Consider the following 23662-nt stretch of genomic DNA (forward strand, 5'->3'; position numbering starts at 1 on the left):
ACGTCCTCCTCTGGCCTGCGGGCAACTGTTTAGGCAAGAAATAACCCGAAGCTACAGGGTGATGTGGCCCCAAAGACTCGGGGCAGGGGGTGATAATAGTTACATTTCTGAAGAGTCTTTTAAGGAAAGCTTGTGGTTTTTACAGCGTGTTTTTCGTATGGGTGCCTACCCATTTCTTCCAACATCACATCGTTCTCTATCCAGAAAGAGCATGTTGTTGGATGGATGTTCGTTGACAGCATTTTATTCCAAATGCACGGTGAAAACGTACACTACAGGAAACTGAGTGACTTGCTTTCTCTCAGTGTCTACTCTACAGTAATTACCACTGGGTTTGTCTTTCGGTTAAACTGATTTCTGAACCTGTTCCATCCTCCAATCTTTTTTTTTCCCCCCTTTGAGAAGCATGGTAAGGGACCTACAAGAAGTAGAGGGAAACTCTGAAGAGGGAAAGCTGGTTTTCCTACACTTGTTTAATGGAACTATTAGAATCACACAACCCCTTTTTTATGGTATTTAAGTGCTTGCTACATGCCAGGTATCGTTCTAAGCACTGGGGCAGATACAAGGTAATCAGGTCAGGCACGGTCCATGTCCCACATGCGGCTCACAGTCTTAATCCCCATTTTACAGATGAGGTAACTGAAGCACAGAGAAGTTGAGTGACTTGATCAATGTCACACAGTAGACAAGGGGCAAAGCTGGGACTAAAACTCAGGTCTTTCTAACTCCCAGGCCCGTGTTCTGTCGCCATGCTGCATCTTGGTTTAAGACCCTCCATTACAGTTTGAATAAAACCTGCAATTTCTGGTAGCAAGCTTGGGTAAACTATTTTTGCTTAAAGGCATTGCTCGAAAGGTTTTCTGATTCTTCCCCCCCCCCCCTTTTCCTTTTTTTTACTAACCCTTTAATTAAGCAGTCAGCATATTTTATTGGGGTTGGGCAAGAATTATTCAGTTGGAATACCTTTCATATCTGCCGTTTCTCTAAGGAGTTCTGTTGCCAAATCTTGCATGAGTGCTGCTTGGCTGAGAAGGATTTATCTTCTACTGTTTTAGGGAGGTTGTTACCCTTGTATATTGAGCCAACAGCACCATCTCTCCGTACATCATGCTGCTGTCCGGATTGTCTTTGTCCAGAAACGCTCTGGGCGTGTTACTCCCCTCCTCAGAAATCTCCAGTGGCTACCAATCAATCTGCGCATCAGGCAGAAACTCCTCACCCTGGGCTTCCAGGCTGTCCATCACCTTGCCCCCTCCTACCTCACCCACCTCCCTTCTCTCCTTCTACTGCCCAGCCCGCACCCTCCGCTCCTCCACCACTAATCTCCTCACTGTACCTCGCTCTCGCCTGTCCCGCCATCGACCCCCGGCCCACGTCCTCCCCCGGGCCCGGAATGCCCTCCCTCTGCCCCTCCGCCAAGCTCGCTCTCTTCCTCCCTTCAAGGCCCTGCTGAGAGCTCACCTCCTCCAGGAGGCCTTCCCACACTGAGCCCCTTCCTTCCTCTCCACCTCACCCCCTTCCCCATCGCCCCATCTTACCTCCTTCCCTTCCCCACAGCACCTGTATATATGTATATATGTTTGTACATATTTATTACTCTGTTTTACTTGTACATATCTATTCTATTTATTTTATTTTGTTAGTATGTTTGGTTTTGTTCTCTGTCTCCCCCTTTTAGACTGTGAGCCCACTCTTGGGTAGGGACCGTCTCTATATGTTGCCATCTTGTACTTCCCAAGCACTTAGTACAGTGCTCTGCACACAGTAAGCGCTCAATAAATACGACTGATGGCATTTATTAAGCGCTTACTATGTGCGAAGCACTATTCTAAGCGCTTGGGGAGGTTACAAGGTGATCAGGTTGTCCCACAGGGGGCTCACAGTCTTCATCCCCATTTTACAGATGAGGGAACTGAGGCACAGAGAAGTGAAGTGACTGGCCCAAAGTCACACACCTGACAATTGGCGGAGCCGGGATTCGAACCCATGACCTCTGACTCCAAAGCCCGTGCTCTTTCCACTGAGCCTCGCTGCTTTTCTACAGTCCTCTGTACACAGTAAGCACTCAATAAATATGATTGATTGATTGATTCTACCCTTCCCCTACCTCAGGGGAGGCCAGGGGAAAATCGAGGGCCGTGGAGGTCCCAGAGTCTCAGCACCAAACCAGCACTGGGTAAGACCCTCAGGGACCACAACCAGCAAGCTCAGAGAAGAAGCCACGTTGCTTAAGGGATAAAAATAATAGTAATAATGATGGCATTTGTTCATTCATTAATTCAATCATATTTATTGAGCACTTACTGTGTGCAGAGCACTGGACTAAGCGCTTGGGAAGTACAAGTTGGCAACATATAGAGACGGTCGCTACCCAACAGCGGGCTCACAGTCTAGAAGCGCTTACTATGCGCAAAGCACTGTTCTAAGCACTGGGGAGGATACAAGGTGATCACGTTGTCCCATGTGGGGCTCACAGTCTTAATCCCCATTTTACAGACGAGGTAAAGCAGCATGGCTCAGTGGAAAGTGTACGGGCTTTGGAGTCAGAGGTCATGGGTTCAAATCCCAGCTCCGCCACTTGTCAGCTGTGTGACTTGGGGCAAGTCACTTTTTTTTTATAATGGCATTTATTAAGCGCTTAGTACTTGCAAAGCACTGTTCTAAGCGCTGGGGAGGTTACAAGTTGATCAGGTTGTCCCACGGGGGGCTCACAGTCTTAATCCCCATTTTCCAGATGAGATCACTGAGGCCCAGAGAAGTGAAGTGACTTGCCCAAAGTCACTCAGCTGACAATTGGTGGAGCCGGGATTCGAACACTTGACCCCTGACTCCAAAGCCCAGGCTCTTTCCACTGAGCCACGCTGCTTCTCTAGCTTGTAGAGCAGAGAAAAGCCCTGGTTCCCAGTAATCTCGTTAAGTAATCTCGTTAATACTTAACTTCTCGGTGCCTCCGTTACCTCATCTGTAAAATGGGGATTGAGACTGAGTCCCCCGAGGGACAACCTGATCACCTTGTAGCCTTCCCAATAGAATACTGCTTTGCACATAGTAAGCGCTTAATAAATGCCATCATTATTATTACTACAATATTATTATTATACTATAATATAACGTATTACCCAATAGAATACTGCTTTGCACATAGTAAGTGCTTAATAAATGCCATCATTATTATTACTACAATATTATTATACTATAACATATTACCCAATAGAATACTGCTTTGCACACAGTAAGCGCTTAATAAATGCCATCATTATTATTACTACAATATTATTATTATACTACAACATATTACCCAATAGAATACTGCTTTGCACACAGTAAGCGCTTAATAAATGCCATCATTATTATTACTACAATATTATTATTATATTATATATAACATATTAATATTAATTATTATTGCAATATCATTATTATTACTACATTATTATTATCACTACAATGGGAAACTGAGACACAGGAAGGGGAGGTTGGATGAGCAGCATGGCCTAGTGGACAGGAGTCTGTGGGTCAGAAGGACCCGAGGGACAACCTGATCACCTTGTAGCCTCCCCAATAGAATACTGCTTTGCACATAGTAAGTGCTTAATAAATGCCATCATCATTATTACTACAATATTATTATTATACTATAACATATTACCCAATAGAATACTGCTTTGCACACAGTAAGCGCTTAATAAATGCCATCATTATTATTACTACAACATTAGTATACTATAACATATTACCCAATAGAATACTGCTTTGCACATAGTAAGCACTTAATAAATGCCATCATCATTATTACTACAATATTATTATTATAACATATTACCCAATAGAATACTGCTTTGCACATAGTAAGCGCTTAATAAATGCCATCATCATTATTACTACAATATTATTATACTATAACATATTACCCAATAGAATACTGCTTTGCACATAGTAAGCGCTTAATAAATGCCATCATCATTATTACTACAATATTATTATACTATAACATATTACCCAATAGAATACTGCTTTGCACACAGTAAGCACGTAATAAATGCCATCATTATGATTACTACAATATTATTATACTATAACATATTACCCAATAGAATACTGCTTTGCACACAGTAAGCGCTTAATAAATGCCATCATTATTATTACTACAATATTATTATACTACATATAACATATTAATATTAATTATTATTATACTATATAATATAACATATTAATTATTATTGCAATATCATTATTATTACATTATTATCATTACTACAATGGGAAACTGAGACACAGGAAGGGGAGGTTGGATGAGCAGCATGGCCTAGTGGACAGGAGTGTGGGGGTCAGAAGGACCTGGGTTCTAATTCCGCCTCCGCCTCTAGTCTGCTGTGTGACCTTGAGCAAGTCACTTCACTTCTCTGCCTCCGTTCTCTCATTAGCCGCAGAGAAAGAGGGCAGGGCCGCACCAGAGCGCAGCATACCAGGGGCCCGCTCCTCCCGCTGTCCTGGTTCTGGTTCTTTGACCCAGATCAAGTGGTGTTAGAGAAAATTGGGGAAGAACAGACCCCAGGGGCTTGGGGGGACCAGTAAGGGTGGGAGACGCAGAGACGGCCGGCAGTCTGGGGGTCTTGCTGTTGCCCTTTTTCTGCCCCTCTGGATCTCCCCTGATCAGCAGTCAGGTTGGCACGCTGAGAAGATGGTAGCCATGGCTACTGGATGCCCGAGTGGCGAAGGGCCCGGACCCCCTCCCCGCTGTGTGCTGTGGTCCTTACCGTACTCACTGTTGGTCCCGACTGCTCCATAGAGAAGCAGCGTGACTCAGTGGAAGGAGCCCGGGCTTGGGAGGGAGAGGTCGTGGGTTCGAATCCCAACTCTGCCACATGTCTGCTGTGTGACCTTGGGCAAGTCACTTAAGTTCTCTGTGCCGCAGTTACCTCATCAGTAAAATGGGGATTAAGACTGAGCGCCCCACGTGGGACAACCTGATCACCTTGTAGCCCCCTCAGCGCTTAGAACAGTGCTTTGCACATCGTAAGTGCTTAACAAATGCCATCATTACTATTACCTCGTTTTGCTGCGGTGACTGCTAGCTCTCTTCCTCCCTTCAAGGCCCTTACTGAGAGCTCACCTCCTCCAGGAGGCCTTCCCAGACTGAGCCCCCTCCTTCCTCTCCCCCTCATCCCCGTCTCCTTCCCTTCCCCACAGCACCTGGATATATGTATATATGTTTGTACATATTTATTACTCTATTTTACTTGTACATATCTATTCATTTTATTTTGTTAATATGTTTGGTTTTGTTCTCTGTCTCCCCCTTCTAGACTGTAAGCCTGCTGTTGGGTAGGGACTGTCTCTGTATGTTGCCAATACTTCCCAAGCACTTAGTACAGTGCTCTGCACACAGTAAGTGCTCAATAAATATGATTTATTGATTGATGATAGTATTTGTTAAGCACTTACTATGGGGCAAGTGCTTACTGCAACCTTCCCTTGTGCGTCCGTTATCAATCCCTTCCCCTCCTTAGACCCAGTGCTCTGCCGTGGTAAACGCTCAATAAATACCATTGATTGACTGCCCCCCAAAAGCATTTTTGTTTCTTTCAGGGCTCAATGCACAGTACGGGCTCAATTCATTCATTCAATCGTATTTATTGAGTGCTTACTGTGTGCAGTGCACTGTACTAAGCACTTGGGAAGTACAAGTTGGAGCAGTATGGCTCAGTGGTAAGAGCCCGGGCTTTGGAGTCAGAGGTCACGGGTTCAAATCCCAGCTCCGCCAACTGTCAGCTGTGTGACTTTGGGCGAGTCACAGTACGTTTTAACCTTGTATTTTAAACACTAAGAATGTTGATGTTAAAGTGCTCCTATTTTAGGCAGTCTTCATTCTGTTCATTTTAGAATGAAATTAACTGGTTCACATCATCATCGGTTAATTCAGAGAAGCAGCATGGCTCAGTGGAAAGAGCCCAGGCTTGCGAGTCAGAGGTCATGGGTTCAAATCCTGGCTCAGCCACTTGTCAGCTGTGTGACTTTGGGCAAGTCACTTAGGTTCTCTATGCCTCAATTACCTCATCTGTAAAATGGGGATTAAGACTGTGAGCCCCACGTGGGACAATCTGATAAGCTTGTATCTACCCCTGTGCTTAGATCAGTGCTCGGCACATAGTAAGCGTTTAACAAATACCGTTGTTATTATTATTATTAATTCAGGGTCCAGTATTGGGCACCACAGGAACTTGGAAAAGGCATAGCTCTTATCTTTAAAGGCATCAATCTGTGATGGCACTCTTCAGTTTGTAACATAATCTTGGAGCTCTGTTTTTAGACTGATCTTCTAGCCTTTCGTAGGCTCATTTAAAATATTTTAAATGTGGTTTTTGGTAAAGGAAAACTCCTATGAAAAGTATTTGCAAGTGTTGTAAAGTTCTAAATTTTAACATTTTTTCCTCAAGTCGTCTTACTTTCGTCAGTTTTAAGTCCTGACAATTTTAAGCTGACAGTGTCTGACGAGAGAAACAGCATGGCTCAGTGGAAAGAGCGTGGGCTTGGGAGTCAGAGGTCATGGGTTCGAATCCTGACTCCACCACTTGTCAGCTGTGTGACCTTGGGCCAGCCACTTAACTTCTCTGTGCCTGTTACCTCATCTGTAAAATGGGGATGAAGACTGTGAGCCCTACATGGGACAACCTGATCACCTTATATCCCCCCAGCGCTTAGAACAGTGCTTTGCACATAGTAAGCGCTTAACAGGTACCATTATTATTATTATTATTCTCTGTGCCTCAGCTCATCTGTAAAATGGGGATTAAAACTGTGAGCCCCCCGTGGGCCAACCTGATCACCTTGTAATCTCCCCAGCGCTTAGAACACTGCTTTGAACACAGTAAGCGCTTAACAAATATCAACAGTGCTTTGCACAGAGTAAGCGCTTAACAAATATCATCATCATCATTATTATTATTATATAGAGACGGTCCCTACCCAACAACAGGCTCGGTCTGGAATATAAACGCTACTGGATTATCTGCCTCTGCCCTCCCCCTGCTCTGCTTATGCCACGTCTCTTTCCTCCTCCGTATACTCCCAAGTGTTTAGTACAGTGCTCTATCCAGAGTAGTTTTTTTTTTTAATGGAATTTGTTAAGCGCTTACTATGTGGCAGGCGCTGTACCAAGTGCTGGGGTGAATATAAAATAATCAGGTTGGACACAGTCCAGTCTCACATAGAGCTCCCCGTCTTAATCCTCGTTTTTACCAATGAGGTAACAGGCACAGAGAAGTTACGCCACTTGCCCAGGGTCACACAGAAAACAAGTGGCGCAGGCAGGATTAGAACTCAGGTCCTTCTGACTCTGAGGCCTGTGCTCTCTCCACTGGGCCACACTGTTTCTTTCAGTAGGTACTCAATAACTACTGAAGACATCTGGTCTTTTCTGGCCAGCAGTGACAAACTCTGTTCAATTTGGGAAGCAGGGAAGCAGTGTGGCACAGTGGGAAGCGTTTACTATGTGCAGAGCACTGTACTAAGTGCTCAATAAATACGATTGATGATGATGATGGAAAGAGCACAGGCTTTGGAATCAGAGGTCATGGGTCAGAGGTCATGGGTTCGAATCCCAGCTCCACCACGTCTGCTGTGTGACCTTGGGCAAGTCACTTACCTTCTCGGAGCCTCAGTTCCCTCATCTGTAAAATGGGGATGAAGACTGTGAGCCCCACGCGGGACAACCTGATCACCTTGCATCCCCCCCCAGCGCTTAGAACAGTGCTTTGCACATAGTAAGCGCTTAACAAATGCCATTATTAATTCATTAATTCAACTCCCAACGTGTTTTTTTTTTAATGCGCCTGAGTAACAAGAGCCGAAGTTTTAGAGGGACACAACCCCTTTAAAAGGCCACTGCCGCAGCAAAGCTACAATAGGGACGGTTAAAGTTCCTGATTCCCTGTTCTCCTCAGTTGTGGCTTTACCACTCACTCAGCTCGGGGAAACAGAGTCAAAACCAGAACAAGAGTTAAAGATTCGTTTTTGTCTCTTCCACCGCCGGAATACCTTGAGCTGCGAGGCTGGGGGGAGGAGTACCGGCCTGCCAAGACCTTGGGTTGGCTTGGGTTCATCCTGACCTGCAAATCCTGCCAAGCTGGGCCCAGTGAGGCAGGGCTCCAGCCTTTGGTCTACGCTTCGCCGCCCCCCGCCCCGCCCGGCGCCGGGCAAAACAGGACAAACCCTGGGGCGGGGATGTTGGGGTCCAGGCAAGCTGGCAATAATCCTCCCCAAATCCCCCTCCTTGGCGTTCTTCTTCCTCCAACCTTCAGAGACAAGTCCTAGTCCCAGTTTTCCCCTCCGTGTTGTGACCTCCCAGGAGATCACAGCCTCTTTGAGGGGAGCGGAGGGCCCCGGGTTCCTTGACCCAGATCATGTGGGATCAGCAAAGATTGAAGACCATCATCGTCATCAATCGTAATAGACCAGAACCCAGAGGCTTTGGATGACCAGTAAGGCGGGGAGACAGAGAGATAGCCAATACCCTGGGGTCTGCTGTGGCCCTTTTTCTGCTTCTCTGGATCTCCACTGAAAGGAAGGGGAGGACAGGGAGCCCTAAAATGGCTCCAGGATAGGTGGAAAGAAATCTCCCCACCCAAGTAAGGCCCCAGGTGTAAGGCTGACAACAGAGTGGCTCCAGGGGGGTGCAGCTCTTTGGGGGAGGGGGCCTTCTTGCGCCCACCAACCCCCCGATGGTCAGGGGAGCTGGTCAGGCAGCAGCAGCAGAAGAGAGGCGCTTCTGTGGTCCCCAGAGGTGCCAACATAGTCCAACCGTCACAGGAATCAGCTCAGAAGGTGACATTTCCCACAGAAGCCCAGCCTCTAGCCCCGCTCTTGCCCTGGCCCTCGCGGGTGCCAACTCAGAGCCTGCTATGGGGTTGACTGGCGGCGGTCCTCTGCAGCCTCCAGACCCTCCGGACCCGTTCGTCGGCCCGATTTAGCGGATCCAGGCTGGCCGGGTCTCCGGTCCGGAGGTATTCCCTCAGAGCCGGCTGCAGCACGGTGATGGGAATGCTGAAGTTCAGGTGCGGGTAGGTGGCACCGGTGCTGTTGTCCCTGGTGTTGCTGGCCACGATGCCTGCGGCGAGAGGGATGAGGAGATGGCCTGGGAACCCTCCAGCCCGAGAGAGGAGAGGGCAGGGCGGCAAGGGAGGTGAGGGAACAGCATAGAAGGAAGCCAAACTCTGCTGAACCAGAGGGGGTTTCAGAGACCTTACAGGGTCGATCCATCTCCTTTGGGTGGTAGTCACCTGGACTCAAAGAACCGGTTGGGGAGGAAGAAGGGAAAGATCATCATCATCAATCGTATTTATTGAGCGCTTACTGTGTGCAGAGCACTGGACTAAGCGCTTGGGAAGTACAAGTTGGCAACATATAGAGACAGTCCCTACCCAACAGTGGGCTCACAGTCTAAAAGGGGGAGACAAGAGAACAAAACCAAACATACTAACAAAATAAAATAAATAGAATAGGTATGTACAAGTAAAATAGAGTAATAAATATGTACAAACATATATACATATATACAGGTGCTGTGGGGAAGGGAAGGAGGTAAGATGGGGGGATGGAGAGGGGGACGAGGGGGAGAGGAAGGAAGGGGCTCAGTGTGGGAAGGCCTCCTGGAGGAGGTGAGCTCTCAGGAAGGCCTTGAAGGGAGGAAGAGAGCTAGCTTGGCGGATGGGCAGAGGGAGCAGGGCATTCCAGGCCCAGGGGATGACATGGGCCGGGGGTCGATGGCGGGACAGGCGAGAACGAGGCCCGGGGAGGAGATTAGCGGCAGAGGAGCAGAGGGTGCAGGCTGGGCTGGAGAAGGAGAGAAGGGAGGTGAGGTAGGAGGGGGCCAGGGGATGGACAGCCTTGAAGCCCAGGGTGAGGAGTTTCTGCCTGATGCGCAGATTGATTGGTAGCCACTGGAGATTTTTGAGGAGGGGAGTAACATGCCCAGAGCGTTTCTGGACAAAGACAATCCGGGCAGCAGCATGAAGTAGGGATTGAAGTGGGGAGAGACACGAGGATGGGAGATCAGAGAGAAGGCTGATGCAGTAGTCCAGAAGGGATAGGATGAGAAAGGAGGCAGAGGAGAAGACAGAGGAGGAAAAGGAGATGGGAGAATGAGGAGGAGAAGGAAGAGGAGGAGGAGAAGGAGGAGGCGGCAGAGGAGATAAAAGAGGAGAAGAAAGAGGAAGACATAGAGGAGGAGGGAAGAGTACTCCTAAGCACTTAGTACAGTGCTCTCCACACAGTAAGTGACATCCTTCCCCCGACCTGTAATGCCCTCCCTCCACATATCCACCAAGCTCGCTCTCTTCCTCCCTTCAAAGCCCTCCTGAGAGCTCACCACCTCCAGGAGGCCTTCCCACACTGAGCCCCCTTTTTCCTCTCCTCCTCCCCATCCCCCCCCGCCCTACCTCCTTCCCCTCCCCATAGCACCTGCATATATATTCGTACAGATTTATTATTCTATTACTTGTACATATTTACTATTTATTTTGTTAATGATGTGCACACAGCTTTAATTCTGTTTGTTCCGACGATTCTGACACCCGTCTCCATGTTTCGTTTTGTTGTCTGTCTCCCCCTTCTAGCCTGTGAGCCCGTTGTTGGGTAGGGACCGTCTCTATACGTTGCCGACTTGTTCTTCCCAAGCGCTTAGTCCCGTGCTCTGCACACAGCGCTCAATAAATACGATTGAATGAATGAATGAATATGACTGACTGAAGAGGAAGGAAAGGGGAAGGAGGAGATGGGAGGTGACGCAAGGAGGGAAGGGAGGAAGAGGGTCGGAGCGAGCGAGCAAGAAAGAGGATGAGGAGGGAGGGGAGAGGTGAAGGGGCATTACCGAGAAGCTGTCCGGAGTCGGTGGCGAACACGGGCCCGCCGCTGGAGCCGCTATGCACAGCACAGGTGGTCTGAAGCATCACCGGTTCTTCACCCACAGTGACCACGGCGGACAGGATCCCCGCAGTCACCAAGGGCCCGCACGCCTGGCCGAACACCCCAAAGCCCACGACGCTCACATCCTCACCTGGAAAGATGGGGATGTGGGGAGAGGGAGGACAGATGGGGAGGGGAGGGTGTGACCCTACAGCTCCCGACTATGTGCCGCAGGACATCACCCCCTCGGCCCCCTCCACACCCACAAACCCACAGCTTTTGTTATTTGTCTCACTAGACCTTACATTTCCAGGCTTCCTTTAGGCAAGCATTTCTTCTTCAATTAATAATAATAATAATAATAATAATATTAATAATAATAGTGGCGCTGGGGAGGTTACAAGGTGATCAGGTTGTCCCACATGGGGCTCACAGTCTTAATCCCCACTTTAATCAATCAATCAATCGTATTTATTGAGCGCTAACTGTGTGCAGAGCACTGTCCTAAGCGCTTGGGAAGTACAAGTTGGCAACATACAGAGACAGTCCCTACCCAACAGTGGGCTCAGATGAGATAACTGAGGCCCACAGAAGCTAAGCGACTTGCCCAAAGTCACACAGCTGACAAGTAGCAGAGCAGGGATTTGAACCCACAACCTCTGACTCCAAAGCCCGTGCTCTATCCACTGAGCCACGCTGCTTCTCTATTGCCTACTCTGTAGACCATAAGCTCGTTGTGAGCAGGGAATGTGTCTGCTTACTGTTGTACTGTACTCTACCAAGCGCTTAGTTCAGCGCTTTGCGCTCATCAAGCGCTCAATTCATTCATTCAATCGTATTTATTGAGCGTTGCCGCGCGCAGAGCACTGTACAAAGCTCTTGGAAAGTTCAATTCAGCAACAGAGAGAGACAATCCCTGCCCACAACGGGCTCACAGTCTAGAAGGACTCAATAAATACGATTGATTGATAACTCTTTCGGTGATAGCCACTCTGGGAATTGGGAGTCAGGAGGCTCAAGTTCTTGCCTCACCTCCGCTAGTGGCCTGTCGTGCAGCACTGGGCAAGTCATTTAACTTCTCTGGACTTAAGCTCGCTGTGGGCAGGGAACGTGCCTACCAACTCTGTTATATCACTACAGTGTTCTGCAGAGTAAGCGCTCAGTAAATTCATTCATTCAATCGTATTTATTGAGCACTTACTGTGTGCAGAGCACTGTACTAAGCGCTTGGGAAGTACAAGTCGGCAACATATAGAGATGGTCCCTACCCGACAGCGGGCTCACAGTCTAGAAGGGGGAGACAGACAACAAAACATGTTAACAAAATAAAATAAATAGAATAGTAAATACGATCGATTCAGTATCCTCATCTGTAAAATAAGGACAAGCCACCTGCTCTCCCTGCCTCTTAGATTATGAATCTAATGGAGGTCAGATCAGATTATCTGGTAACAGGGATGACAACAGTGATGATAGTCATAACGTCAATAATAGTGGCATTTGTTAAGCGATTACTGTGCGTCAAGCACTGTACTAAGCGCTTGGGTAGATACAAGATCATCGGGTCCCATACAGGACTCTCAATCTGAGTAGGAGGGAGAACAGGTATGGAATCCCTATTTTGCAAATAATAATAATAATGGCATTTGTAAAGCGCCTACTGAGTGTGATGCACTATTCTAAGTGCTAGGGGGGAATCCAAGGTGATCAGGTTATCCCACATGGGGCTCACAGTCCACAGATGAAGTAACTGAGGCACAGAGAAGTGAAGTGACTTGCCCAAAGTCACACAGCTGACAAGTGGCGGAGCTGGGATTAGAACCCATGACTTCTGACTCCCAAGCCCGGGCTCCTTCCACTGAGCCACGCTGCTTCGTGCCTCCACATGCAGATGAGGGAACTGAGGCACAGAGGAGCAGAGTAATAAGGACTGTGTCTGCTTGTATTGTATACACCCCAGAGGTTAGCACACAGTTATCGCCCAACTATTCATAATAGTGACATTACGGAGAATTTACAGAGAATTTGGCCCTGCTGAGAGCTCACCTCCTCCAGGAGGCCTTCCCAGACTGAGCCCCTTCCTTCTGCTCCCCCTCTCCATCCCCCCATCTTACTCCTTCCCTTCCCCACAGCACCTGTATATATGTTTGTACATATTTATTACTCCATTTATTTATTTATTTATTTTATTTGTACATATCTGTTCTATTTATTTTATTTTGTTAGTATGTTTGGTTTTGTTCTCTGTCTCCCCCTTTTAGACTGTGAGCCCACTGTTGGGTAGGGACTGTCTCTATATGTTGTCATTTTGTACTTCCCAAGCGCTTAGTACAGTGCTCTGCACATAGTAAGCGCTCAATAAATACGATTGATGATGATGATGATAATTTAGCAGGAGAGACACCCTAACGATGCTATCCGAGTGGGTGCGACAAACCCAAGTAACCCATACCTCGACCCAAGCTAGGGCTGCCCCCCTGAAGTCTCCCGAGTGCCGGCCCAAGCCTGCTCCAAGAAGGACACCGCGCCTCCGGGCAGAGGGGCGAGGCTGGCGAATCCGTTGACCGCAGCTCGGCAAGCCCTCCCCTCGCAGATGTCGGCTTCCTCTCTTTTTACCTTCTTGGAATCTGTCAGCCAGGACGGGCGCTGGGATCTCCGGCAAATCCTCTTCTAGCTCCAAGACGGCCACGTCGTAGGGGGATGTGTCCCGGGTGGCAAACACCACTCTTCCGTGGATCTCCAAGCTCCTGGGAGCAAACAAGAAACAGTGAGAGGCCCCAGACCACTTCTTCGCCAGCTCATAAAGACCTTTCATTTTTTTAAATGATATTTGTTAAGCGTTTATCAATAATAATGATGTTGGTACTTGTTAAGCGCTTACTATGGGCCACTGTTCATTCATTCGTATTTACTGAGCGCTTACTGTGTGCACAGCACTGTACTAGGAGCTTGGGAAAGTACAATACAACAATAAACAGTGACATTCCCCGCTAACAACGGTGGTACTTCATGCATTCAGTCGTACTGGGGAGAAACGGATAGAGACGGCATTGACCATTCCAGTAGAATTACTGGAAATTTCCTGGATGCTTCAGTGCACTATAAATACTACTAATAATAATACTAATAGTAGTGGTGGTAGTATTGATTGTAGTAGTAATAGTTGTAGTGGTAACAGTAGCAATAAAAGTGGTAGTGGTGGTAGTAATAGTGCCTTGCACGTAGTAAGCGCTTAATAAATGCCATTATTATTATTATTGTAGTTTGAGTAATTTAGTTCAGTGCATTCTACCATCATCATCATCAATCGTATTTATTGAGCGCTTACTGTGTGCAGAGCACTGTACTAAGCGCTTGGGAAGTACAAGTTGGCAACGTATAGAGACAGCCCCTACCCAACAGTGGGCTCACAGTCTAAAAGGGGGAGACAGAGAACAAAACCAAACATACTAACAAAATAAAAAGCTACTAGACACTTGGAAATACAGACTAATGAAATGACACGACACCTGCCCACTGTTCTAAGCGATAGAGCAGATACCAGCCAATCCGGTCCGGACACAGTCCGTGTCCCACGCAGGGCTCGCCGTCTTAATCCCCATTTTACAGATAAAGTAACTGAGGCACAGAGAAGTGAACTGACTTGCCCAGAGTCACTCAGCAGACAAGTGGTGGAGCTGGGATTAATACTAATAACTGTGGAATTTGTTAAGCGTTTACTAGGTGCTAAGCACTGGAATAGTTACGATCAAAGCAGACACATTCCCTGTCCCACACGGGCCCTTCAAGCCCTCTGAGTAACGGGGAGAGCCGGTTCAAAGAGGGATCAGCGCCGCAGGGGAGAAAAAGTCCAAAAGTATCATCTTAGTTTGATAAAACAGACGTCACCCATGAGCAACTACTCTTGTGAGACAAGGACGGTGCTCAATCTGATCATCCTGCGTCTATCCCACTGCTTAGCACAGTGCTTGACCCACAGTAAGCATTTTATACCATCGTTATTATTAGGACAAGTGGGTGGTGGAAATGATCATCAGATGGCTTCCCCAACCAATTCGAACGAGAAGCAGCGTGGTCTAGTGGAAAGAACGTGGGCCTAGGAGTCCGAGGACCTGGGTTCTAATCCCTGCTCTGCCACTAGTGACTGTGGATAAGTCACTTAACTGCTCTGTGCCTCAGTTACCTCACTGGTACCATGGCGATGGAATGTGAGCCCCGTGTGGGACATGGACCGTATCTGACCTGACTGGCCCCCAGCACTTGGTACAGAGTAAGTGCTTAACAAATACCATTAAAAATAATTTCAAATTAGAGTAAAATTTCTTTGTGATTCCCCCTGCAGACTGGGGTGGAGAGAAGGTTAGTCTTTTATATATGGTCTGAGGGGAACGAAGGCAGGGTGATTTTGATTTTCTAACAGAATACGCCTCTTTATCCACCCATTTTCTGTTACCGGGAGCGGGGACGTACATGCACAAGAAGGATGGGGAAAGAAAACCATCCGGAGTACTACCCCCTGTCCAAAACTTTTAGGTTACACTGGGGCAACAGGGTGAGAACCGACACGGGGTGGAAAAGCAAGAAGGCAGAAGTGGAGGGAGGAAGCCAACGGAAAGGAGAAAAATAATAATGATGGCGTTTGTTAAACGCTTACTATGTGCAAAGCACTACATAAATGCCCTATGTTGTTGTGGGCAGGGAACTTGCCTGCCGACTCTGCTGCATTATATTCTCCCGGGCACTCAGCACAGTGTTCTCAACATAGTAAGTGCTCAACAATAATAATAATTATTATGGTATCTGTTAAGCACTTACTATGGGCCAAGCACTCTTCTAAGCGCTGGGGTAGATACAAGGTGATCAGGTTGTCCCACATGGGGCTCACAGTCTTAATCCCCATTTTCCAGATGAGGGAACTGAGGCCCAGAGAAGTGAAATGACTTGCCAAGTCACACAGCTGACAATTGGTGGCGCCAGGATTGGAACCCGTGACCTCTGACTCCAAAGCCCGGCTCTTTCCACTGAGCTGCATCTTTAACCCATCCCATTATTATGATGATGATGATTGCTAAGGGCGATGACGGACTGACGGGACGAGGGTCTTACTTGGGGGGCTCGGGGTGGACATGGATGTCATTACCCCATTTTCCAGATGAGGGAACTGAGGCACAGAGAAGTGAAGTGACTTGCCCCAAATCACACAGCTGACAATTGGCAGCGCCGGGATTAGAACCCCTGATCTCTGACTCCCAAGCCCGGGCTCTTTCCACTGAGCCACATCCTTAACGCATCCACGGCCCAATGGAAAGAGCACGGGCTTGAGAGTCAGAGGACGTGGGTTCAAATCCCAATTCTGCCAATTGTCAGCTGTGTGACTTTGGGCAGTCACTTAACTTCTCTGTGCCTCAGTTCCCTCATCTGTAAAATGGGGATGAAGACTGTGAGCCCCACGTGGGACAATCTGATCAACTCGTATCCTCCCCAGCACTTAGAATAGTGCTTTGCACATAGTAGGCGCTTAACAAGTGCCATCATCATCATCATCATCCCATTATGATGATGATTGCTAAGGGCGATGACGGACAGGCGGGTGAGGGGTTTACTTGGGGGGCTCGGGGTGGACTTGGATGCCATGACCCCATTTTCCAGATGAGGTAACTGAGGCCCAGAGAAGCGAAGTGACTTGCCCCAAATCACACAGCTGACAAGTGGTGGAGCCGGGATTAGAACCCCTGACCCCCAAGCCTGTGCTCTTTCCACTGAGCCCCATTTCTTTATGATGATGATTATCGCTGAGAGTGATGACGGACTGGCGGGGTGAGGGGCTTATTTGGGGGGCTCGGGGCAAGGTTGGATGCCATGACCCCATTTTCCAGATGAGGCAACTGAGGCCCAGAGAAGCGAAGCGACTTGCCCCAAGTCACACAGCTGACAATTGGCGGAGGTGGCCTCTGACCCCCAAGCCCGGGCTCTTTCCACTAAGCCGCATTTTTAACCCAGCCTGTTATGATGATGATGATTATTGCTGAGGGCAATGACGGACAGGCGGGGTGAGGGTCTTACTTGGGGCGGACTTGCATGTCATGACCCCGTTTTCCAGATGAGGTAACTGAGGCCCAGAGAAGTAAAGTGAGTTGCCCCAAGTCACACAGCTGACAATTGGCAGAGCCGGGATTAGAACCCCTGACCTCTGACCCCCAAGCCAGTGCTCTTTCCACTGAGCCGCATCCTTGACCCATCCCGTTACGATGATGATGGTTATCGCTGAAGTCGATGACAGACAGGCGGGGTGAGGGTCTTACTTGGGGGGCTCAGGGCGGACTTGGTCGTCATGATCCCATTCTCCAGATGAGGTAACCGAGGCTCAGAGAAGCGAAGTGACTTGCCCCAAATCGCACAGCGGACAATTGGCGGAGCTGGGGTGAGAACCCCAGACCCCCCAAGCCCGCGCTCTTTCCATTGAGCCCCATCCCACTACGACGGTGATGATTATCAGAGGGCGATGCCGGACAGGCAGGACTTACTTGGGGGGCTGGGGGCAGACTTGGACGTCATGACTCCATTTTCCAGATGAGGTAACCGAGGCCCAGGGAATGATAATGATGGCATTTGTTAAGCGCTTACTATGTGCAAAGCACTGTTCTAAGCGCTGGGGGGATACAAGGCGATCAGGTTGTCCCATGGGGGGGCTCACAGTCTTAATCCCCATTTTACAGATGAGGGAACTGAGGCTCAGAGAAGTCAAGTGACTTGCCCAAGGTCACACAGCAGACATGTGGCAGAGTCAGGATTAGAACCCACAACCTCTGACCCCCAAGCCCGTGCTCTTTCCACTGAGCTGCATCCTTAACCCATCCCGTTATGATGATGATGATGATGGTTATCGCTGAGGTCGATGACAGGCGGGGGGAGGGTTTTGCTTGGGGGACTCGGGGCAGACTTGGTCATCATGACCCCATTCTCCAGATGAGGTAACCGAAGCTCAGAGAAGCGAAGTGACTTGCCCCAAATCGCACAGCTGACAATTGGCAGAGCCGGGATCAGAACCCCTGACCCCAAAGCCCGCGCTCTTTCCACTGAACCCCATCCCACTACGACGATGATGATGATGCCCGACAGGCGGGGCTTACTTGGGGGGCTGGGGGCAGACTTGGACGTCACGACCCCATTTTCCAGATGAGGTAACCAAGGCCCAGGGAATGATAATGATGGCATTTGTTAAGCGCTTACTATGTGCAAAGCACTGTTCTAAGCGCTGGGGGGACACAAGGCGATCAGGTTGTCCCATGGGGGGGCTCACAGTCTTAATCCCCATTTTACAGATGAGGGAACTGAGGCTCAGAGAAGTCAAGTGACTTGCCCAAGGTCACACAGCAGACAAGTGGCGGAGTCAGGATTAGAACCCACGACCTCTGACTCCCAAACCCGGGCTCTTTCCACTGAGCCCCATCCCATTATGACGATGATGATTATCAAAGAGGGTGACGCCGGACAGGCGGGGCTTACGTGGGGGGCTCGGGGCGGACTTGGATGCCGTGACCCCGTTCTCCAGATGAGGTAGCTGAGGCTCTGAGAAGTGAAGTGGCTTGCCCCAAATTCCACAGATGACAATTGGCGTTGCTGGGATCAGAACCCCTGACCCCCGGGCTTTGGAGTCAGAGGTCATGGGTTCAAATCCCGGCTCCGCCACTTGTCAGCTGTGTGACTTTGGGCAAGTCACTTCACTTCTCTGGGCCTCAGTTCCCTCATCTGTAAAATGGGGATGAAGACTGTGAGCCCCCGTGGGACAACCTCATCACCTTGTAACCTCTCCAGCGCTTAGAACAGTGCTTTGCATGTAGTAAGCGCTTAATAAATGCTATCAAAAAAAAAAAAAGCCCACGCTCTTTCCACTGAGCCTCATCCCATTATGACGATGATGATTATCAAAGAGGGTGATGTCGGACAGGCGAGGATTACTTGGGGAGCTCAGGGCAGACCTGGATGTCATGACCCCATTCTCCAGATGAGGTAACCGAGGCTCAGAGAAGCGAAGTGACCTGCCCCAAATCCCACAGCTGACAACTGGCGGAGCCAGGACCAGAACCCCTGACCCCGAAACCCGCACTCTTTCCACTGAGCCCCATCTCATTACGACGATGATGATTATCAAAGAGGGTGATGTCGGACAGGCAGGGATTACTTGGGGGGCTCAGGGCGGACTTGGATGCCATGATCCCATTCTCCAGATGAGGTAACCGAGGCTTCGAGAAGCAAAGTGACCTGCCCCAAATCCCACAGCTGACAACTGGCGGAGCCGGGACAAGAACCCCAGACCCCCAAACCCGCGCTCTTTCCACTGAGCCCCATCCCATTACGACGACGATGATTATCAAAGAGGGTGATGCCAGACAGGTGGGGCTTACTTGGGGGGCTCGGGGTGGACTTGGATGTCATGACCCCATTCTCCAGATGAGGTAACTGAGGCTCAGAGAAGTGACCTGCTCCAAATCCCACAGCTGACAATTGGTGGAGCCGGGATCAGAACCTGACCCCCATCCCATTACGATGATGATTATCACTGAGGGCAATGATGGACAGGCGGGGCTTACTTGGGGGGCTCGGGGCAGACTTGGACGCCGTGACCCCATTCTCCAGATGAGGTAACTGAGGCTCAGAGAAGCAAAGTGACCTGCCTCAAATCCCACAGCTGACAATTGGTGGGGCCAGGATCAGAACCCCTGACCCCTAAACCTGCGCTCTTTCCAGAGGAGCCCCATCCCATTACAATGATGATGATGATTATCAAAGAGGGTGACGCCGGGCAGGTGGGGCTTACTTGGGGCGGACTTGGATGCCGTGACCCCATTCTCCAGATGGGGCAGCCGGGATCAGAACCTGACCCCCATCCCGTTACGATGATGATTATCACTATCATTATCAAGCGCTTAGTACAGTGCTCTGCACATAGTAAGCACTCAATAAATATGACTGATGATGATCACTGAGGGCAACTATGGACAGGTGGGGCTTACTTGGGGGGCGGACTTGGACGTCGTGACCCCATTCTCCAGATGAGGTAACCGAGGCTCAGAGGAGCGAAGTGACCTGCCCCAAATCGCACAGCTGACAACTGGTGGAGCCGGGATTAGAACCCGCGCTCTTTCCAGAGCCCCCACTACGACGACGATGATGATTATCAAAGAGGGCGATGCCGGACAAGTGGGGCTCAGGGTGGACTCGGATGCCGTGACCCCACTCTCCAGGCGAGGCAACCGAGGCTCAGAGGAGCGAAGTGACCTGCCCCAAATCGCACAGCTGACAACTGGTGGAGCCGGGATTAGAACCCGCGCTCTTTCCAGAGCCCCCACTACGACGACGATGATGATTATCAAAGAGGGCGATGCCGGACAAGTGGGGCTCGGGGTGGACTCGGACGCCGTGACCCCACTCTCCAGGCGAGGCAACCGAGGCTCAGAGGAGCGAAGTGACCTGCCCCAAATCGCACAGCTGACAACTGGTGGAGCCGGGGTTAGAACCCACGCTCTTTCCAGAGCCCCCACTACGACGACGATTATCAAAGAGGGCGATGCCGGGCAGGTGGGGCTCGGGGCGGCCTCAGGACACCGTGACCCCACTCTCCAGGTGAGGCAACCGAGGCTCAGAGGAGCGAAGTGACCTGCCCCAAATCCCACAGCTGACAACTGGCGGGGCCGGGATTAGAACCCACGCTCTTTCCAGAGCCCCCGCTACGACGACGATTATCAAAGAGGGCGATGCCGGGCAGGTGGGGCTCGGGGCGGAGTCGGGACGCCGTGACCCCACTCTCCAGGTGAGGCAACCGAGGCTCAGAGGAGCGAAGTGACCTGCCCCAAATCGCACAGCTGACAACTGGTGGAGCCGGGGTTAGAACCCACGCTCTTTCCAGAGCCCCCACTACGACGACGATTATCAAAGAGGGCGATGCCGGACAGGTGGGGCTCGGGGCGGCCTCGGGACGCCGTGACCCCACTCTCCAGGTGAGGCAACCGAGGCTCAGAGGAGCGACGTGACCTGCCCCAAATCGCACAGCTGACAACTTTAGACCGCGAGCCCGCTGTTGGGCAGGGACCGCCTCTCTATGTTGCCAACTTGTACGTCCCAAGCGCTTAGCCCAGTGCTCCGCACACAGTAAGCGCTCGATAAATACGATGGATCGGTGGAGCCGGGTTCAGACCATCCCCTGACGATGACGACGACGACGCCGGGCAGGCGGGGCTTACTTGGGGGGCCGGGGTCGGACTTGGACGCGGGTGCCGTGGGCGACCACGTGCCTGCAGGTGAGGACGAGGCGGGGCGCCCAGGCCAGGCCGGACCCCCAGGCGGGCCCGCAGGCCACCAGCACGGCCCGCCGGTGGTGGTCACGGTGGTGGGGACGGTGACGGTGGTGTCGCCCCTCCTGCGGGGTCCCGGGGTCAGAGGTCAGCAGGGCGCGGAGGGCCCGGGCCTCCCGCGGGGGGAGCCCGGCGAGGGCGGCGTGGAGCAGCGGCCTGGCGGCGCAGAGGAGGGCCAGCCCCAGCGGTCCGCCCCCGGGCCGGGCCCTCAGCGGGGCGGCCACCAGCGCCGCCAGGGCCCCGGGGTCCCGGCCGGCCCAGGCGGCGCCGCCCTCCGTGCCCGGCAGGCAGCGGGCGTCGCTCAGCAGCAGCGGCCCGGCCCGGTTGCTCAGCACGCCCCGGCTCAGCGTGTTGAGGAACAGGTCCGGGCACAGGGCCCCGAACGGGCACCCGCACAGCAGCAGCTCGGCGCCCCGCTCGGGCACCGGCACCACGGACACCGCGGACACCGCGGCCGACACGGACGCCTCGGGGACCCTCAGCAGGGCGAACCAGCCGAGCCAGCGGGCCGCCTCCTCCTCCTCCTCCTCCTCCCCCGCGGCCCAGGGCTCGGCCGGCCCGGCCTTTAGCAGGCGCCCGCAGGCCGCCGCGAAGGCCGGGCAGCGGAGCAGGCCCAGCAGGTCGGCCGGCGCGGCCCGGGCCCCCCGCGGGGAGGCGGCGGCGGCGTTAGCCCAGCGCACGCGCAGGCGCACGTCGGGCCCGGGCGGGGCGGGCACGTAGGGGCCGGCCCCCTCGCCGGGCGCCTCCAGGAAGGCGGCCAGCAGGCCCCCGTGGCAGAGGACCAGGCCCGGGCTGCGGCTCAGGGTCACCCCGCTGCAGCTCCGCGGGCCCCCGCGGGCCGGGGCCGTTGCCGGGCCCTCGGCGCTCACCACGCAGCCCGCGCCGCTCGCCACCCGCCGCACCTCCCGCTCGACGCCCATCTCCCCGCGACGCGGCCGGACCCAGAAGCCTCCGCGCGCCCGCCGAAGCCCATTGGCCGCCCGCCCGAGGCCCCGCGCCGCCATTGGCTGCCGCGCCTCCACGGCGCCGCCCATTGGCTCCTCGCGCGGCCGCCTCAGCGCGGGGCCCGACCCCTCACCTCACCGGCGCCTCTCACTCACTCACTCACTCAGTCAGTCAGTCAGTCCTTCAATCAGTCGTCATTCCGTCCGCCAGTCATTCATTCATTCAGTCCGTCGTCATTCCGTCCGTCAGTCATTCATTCAGTCAGTCGCCATTCAGTCCGTCGTCATTCCGTCCGTCAGTCATTCATTCAGTCAGTCGCCATTCAGTCCGTCAGTCATTCATTGTCAGCCCGTCATTCAATCATTCAATCAAGCAGTCGTTCATTCAATCAGCCGGTCATCATTCCATCAATCAGTCATTCATTCCATCAGCCGGTCATCATTCAGTCCGTCAGTCAATCATTCAATCAATCGATCAGTCGTCATTCAGCCCGTCATTCATTCGTTCGGTCGGTCATTCATTCAGTCAGTCATTCATTCAATCGGTCATTCAGTCAGTCAGTCAGTCAGTCAGTCTGTCAGCCATTCATTCAATCAGTCATTCGTTCGGTGATTCAATCATTCGGTCACTCATTCATTCATTCAGTCACAGTCAGTCGTCATTCAGTCCGTCAGACAGTCATTGTCAGTCAGTTCATTGTCAGTCATTCATTCAGTCAGTAAGCGCTCAATAAATACGATTGATTGATTCAATCAGTCAGTCAGTTGTCATTCAGTCCGTCAGTCATTCATTCATTCATTCAGTCAGTCAGTCAGTCTGTCATTCATTCAGTCAGTCATCATTCAGTCTGTCAGTTATTCATTCAATCAGTCATTCATTCAGTCGTCATTCATTCATTCAGTCAGTATTCATTCAGTCCATCAGTCATTCATTCAATCAGTCAGTCATTCAGTCGTCATTCAGTCAGTCAGTCAGTCAGTCATTCAGTCATCATTCATTCAGTCAGTCAGTCATCATTCAGTCCATCAGTCATTCATTCAATCAGTCGTCATTCAGTCAGTCATTCAGTCAGTCAGTCCGTCCGTCCGTCTGTCCGTCAGTCAGTCGTCATTCATTCATTGTCAGTCATCATTCAGTCCGTCAGTCATTCATTCAATCAGTCATTCATTCAGTCAGTCAGTCAGTCATCATTCATTCAGTCAGTCATCATTCAGTCCATCAGTCATTCATTCAATCAGTCAGTCATTCAGTCGTCAGTCAGTCAGTCAGTCATTCAGTCAGTCAGTCATCATTCAGTCCGTCAGTCATTCATTCAATCAGTCATTCAGTCACTCAGTCGTCATTCAGTCCGTCAGTCATTCATTCAGTCAGCCCGTCATTCAATCATTCATTCATTCAATCAATCAGTCGTTCATTCAATCAGCCGGTCATCATTCGATCAATCAGTCATTCATTCC

At 51.0% G+C, this 23662-nt stretch overlaps 1 protein-coding gene across 1 annotated transcript; it reads right to left on the minus strand.

The window, feature by feature from the left end:
* Positions 1 to 7805: 7805 nt before the first annotated feature.
* Positions 7806 to 22294, minus strand: TYSND1 (trypsin like peroxisomal matrix peptidase 1). The gene is made up of 4 exons (XM_038743396.1): positions 21150 to 22294; positions 13525 to 13655; positions 10874 to 11059; positions 7806 to 9112 (listed from the first exon to the last, which is right to left on the minus strand). The coding sequence occupies exons 1-4, from the start codon at positions 22292 to 22294 to the stop codon at positions 8895 to 8897; spliced, it is 1680 nt and encodes a 559-aa protein (XP_038599324.1). The 3' UTR covers positions 7806 to 8894.
* Between the last annotated feature and the right edge of the window lie 1368 nt (positions 22295 to 23662).

The sequence above is a fragment of the Tachyglossus aculeatus genome, chromosome 3 (genome assembly GCF_015852505.1).
Source record: "Tachyglossus aculeatus isolate mTacAcu1 chromosome 3, mTacAcu1.pri, whole genome shotgun sequence".
In the NCBI taxonomy this organism is placed as follows: Eukaryota; Metazoa; Chordata; class Mammalia; order Monotremata; family Tachyglossidae; genus Tachyglossus; species Tachyglossus aculeatus.

What these genes read in the sequence shown, in the direction of transcription:
- TYSND1 (XM_038743396.1), bottom strand. Translation starts at nt 22,294, where the DNA reads ATGGGCGGCGCCGTGGAGGCGCGGCAGCCAATGGCGGCGCGGGGCCTC. An exon ending in GTCCGACCCCGGCCCCCCAA is followed by an intron (nt 13,656 to 21,149) that starts GTAAGCCCCGCC and finishes GTTTGCTCCCAG; the next exon opens with GAGCTTGGAGATCCACGGAA. An exon ending in GGCTGACAGATTCCAAGAAG is followed by an intron (nt 11,060 to 13,524) that starts GTAAAAAGAGAG and finishes CCATCTTTCCAG; the next exon opens with GTGAGGATGTGAGCGTCGTG.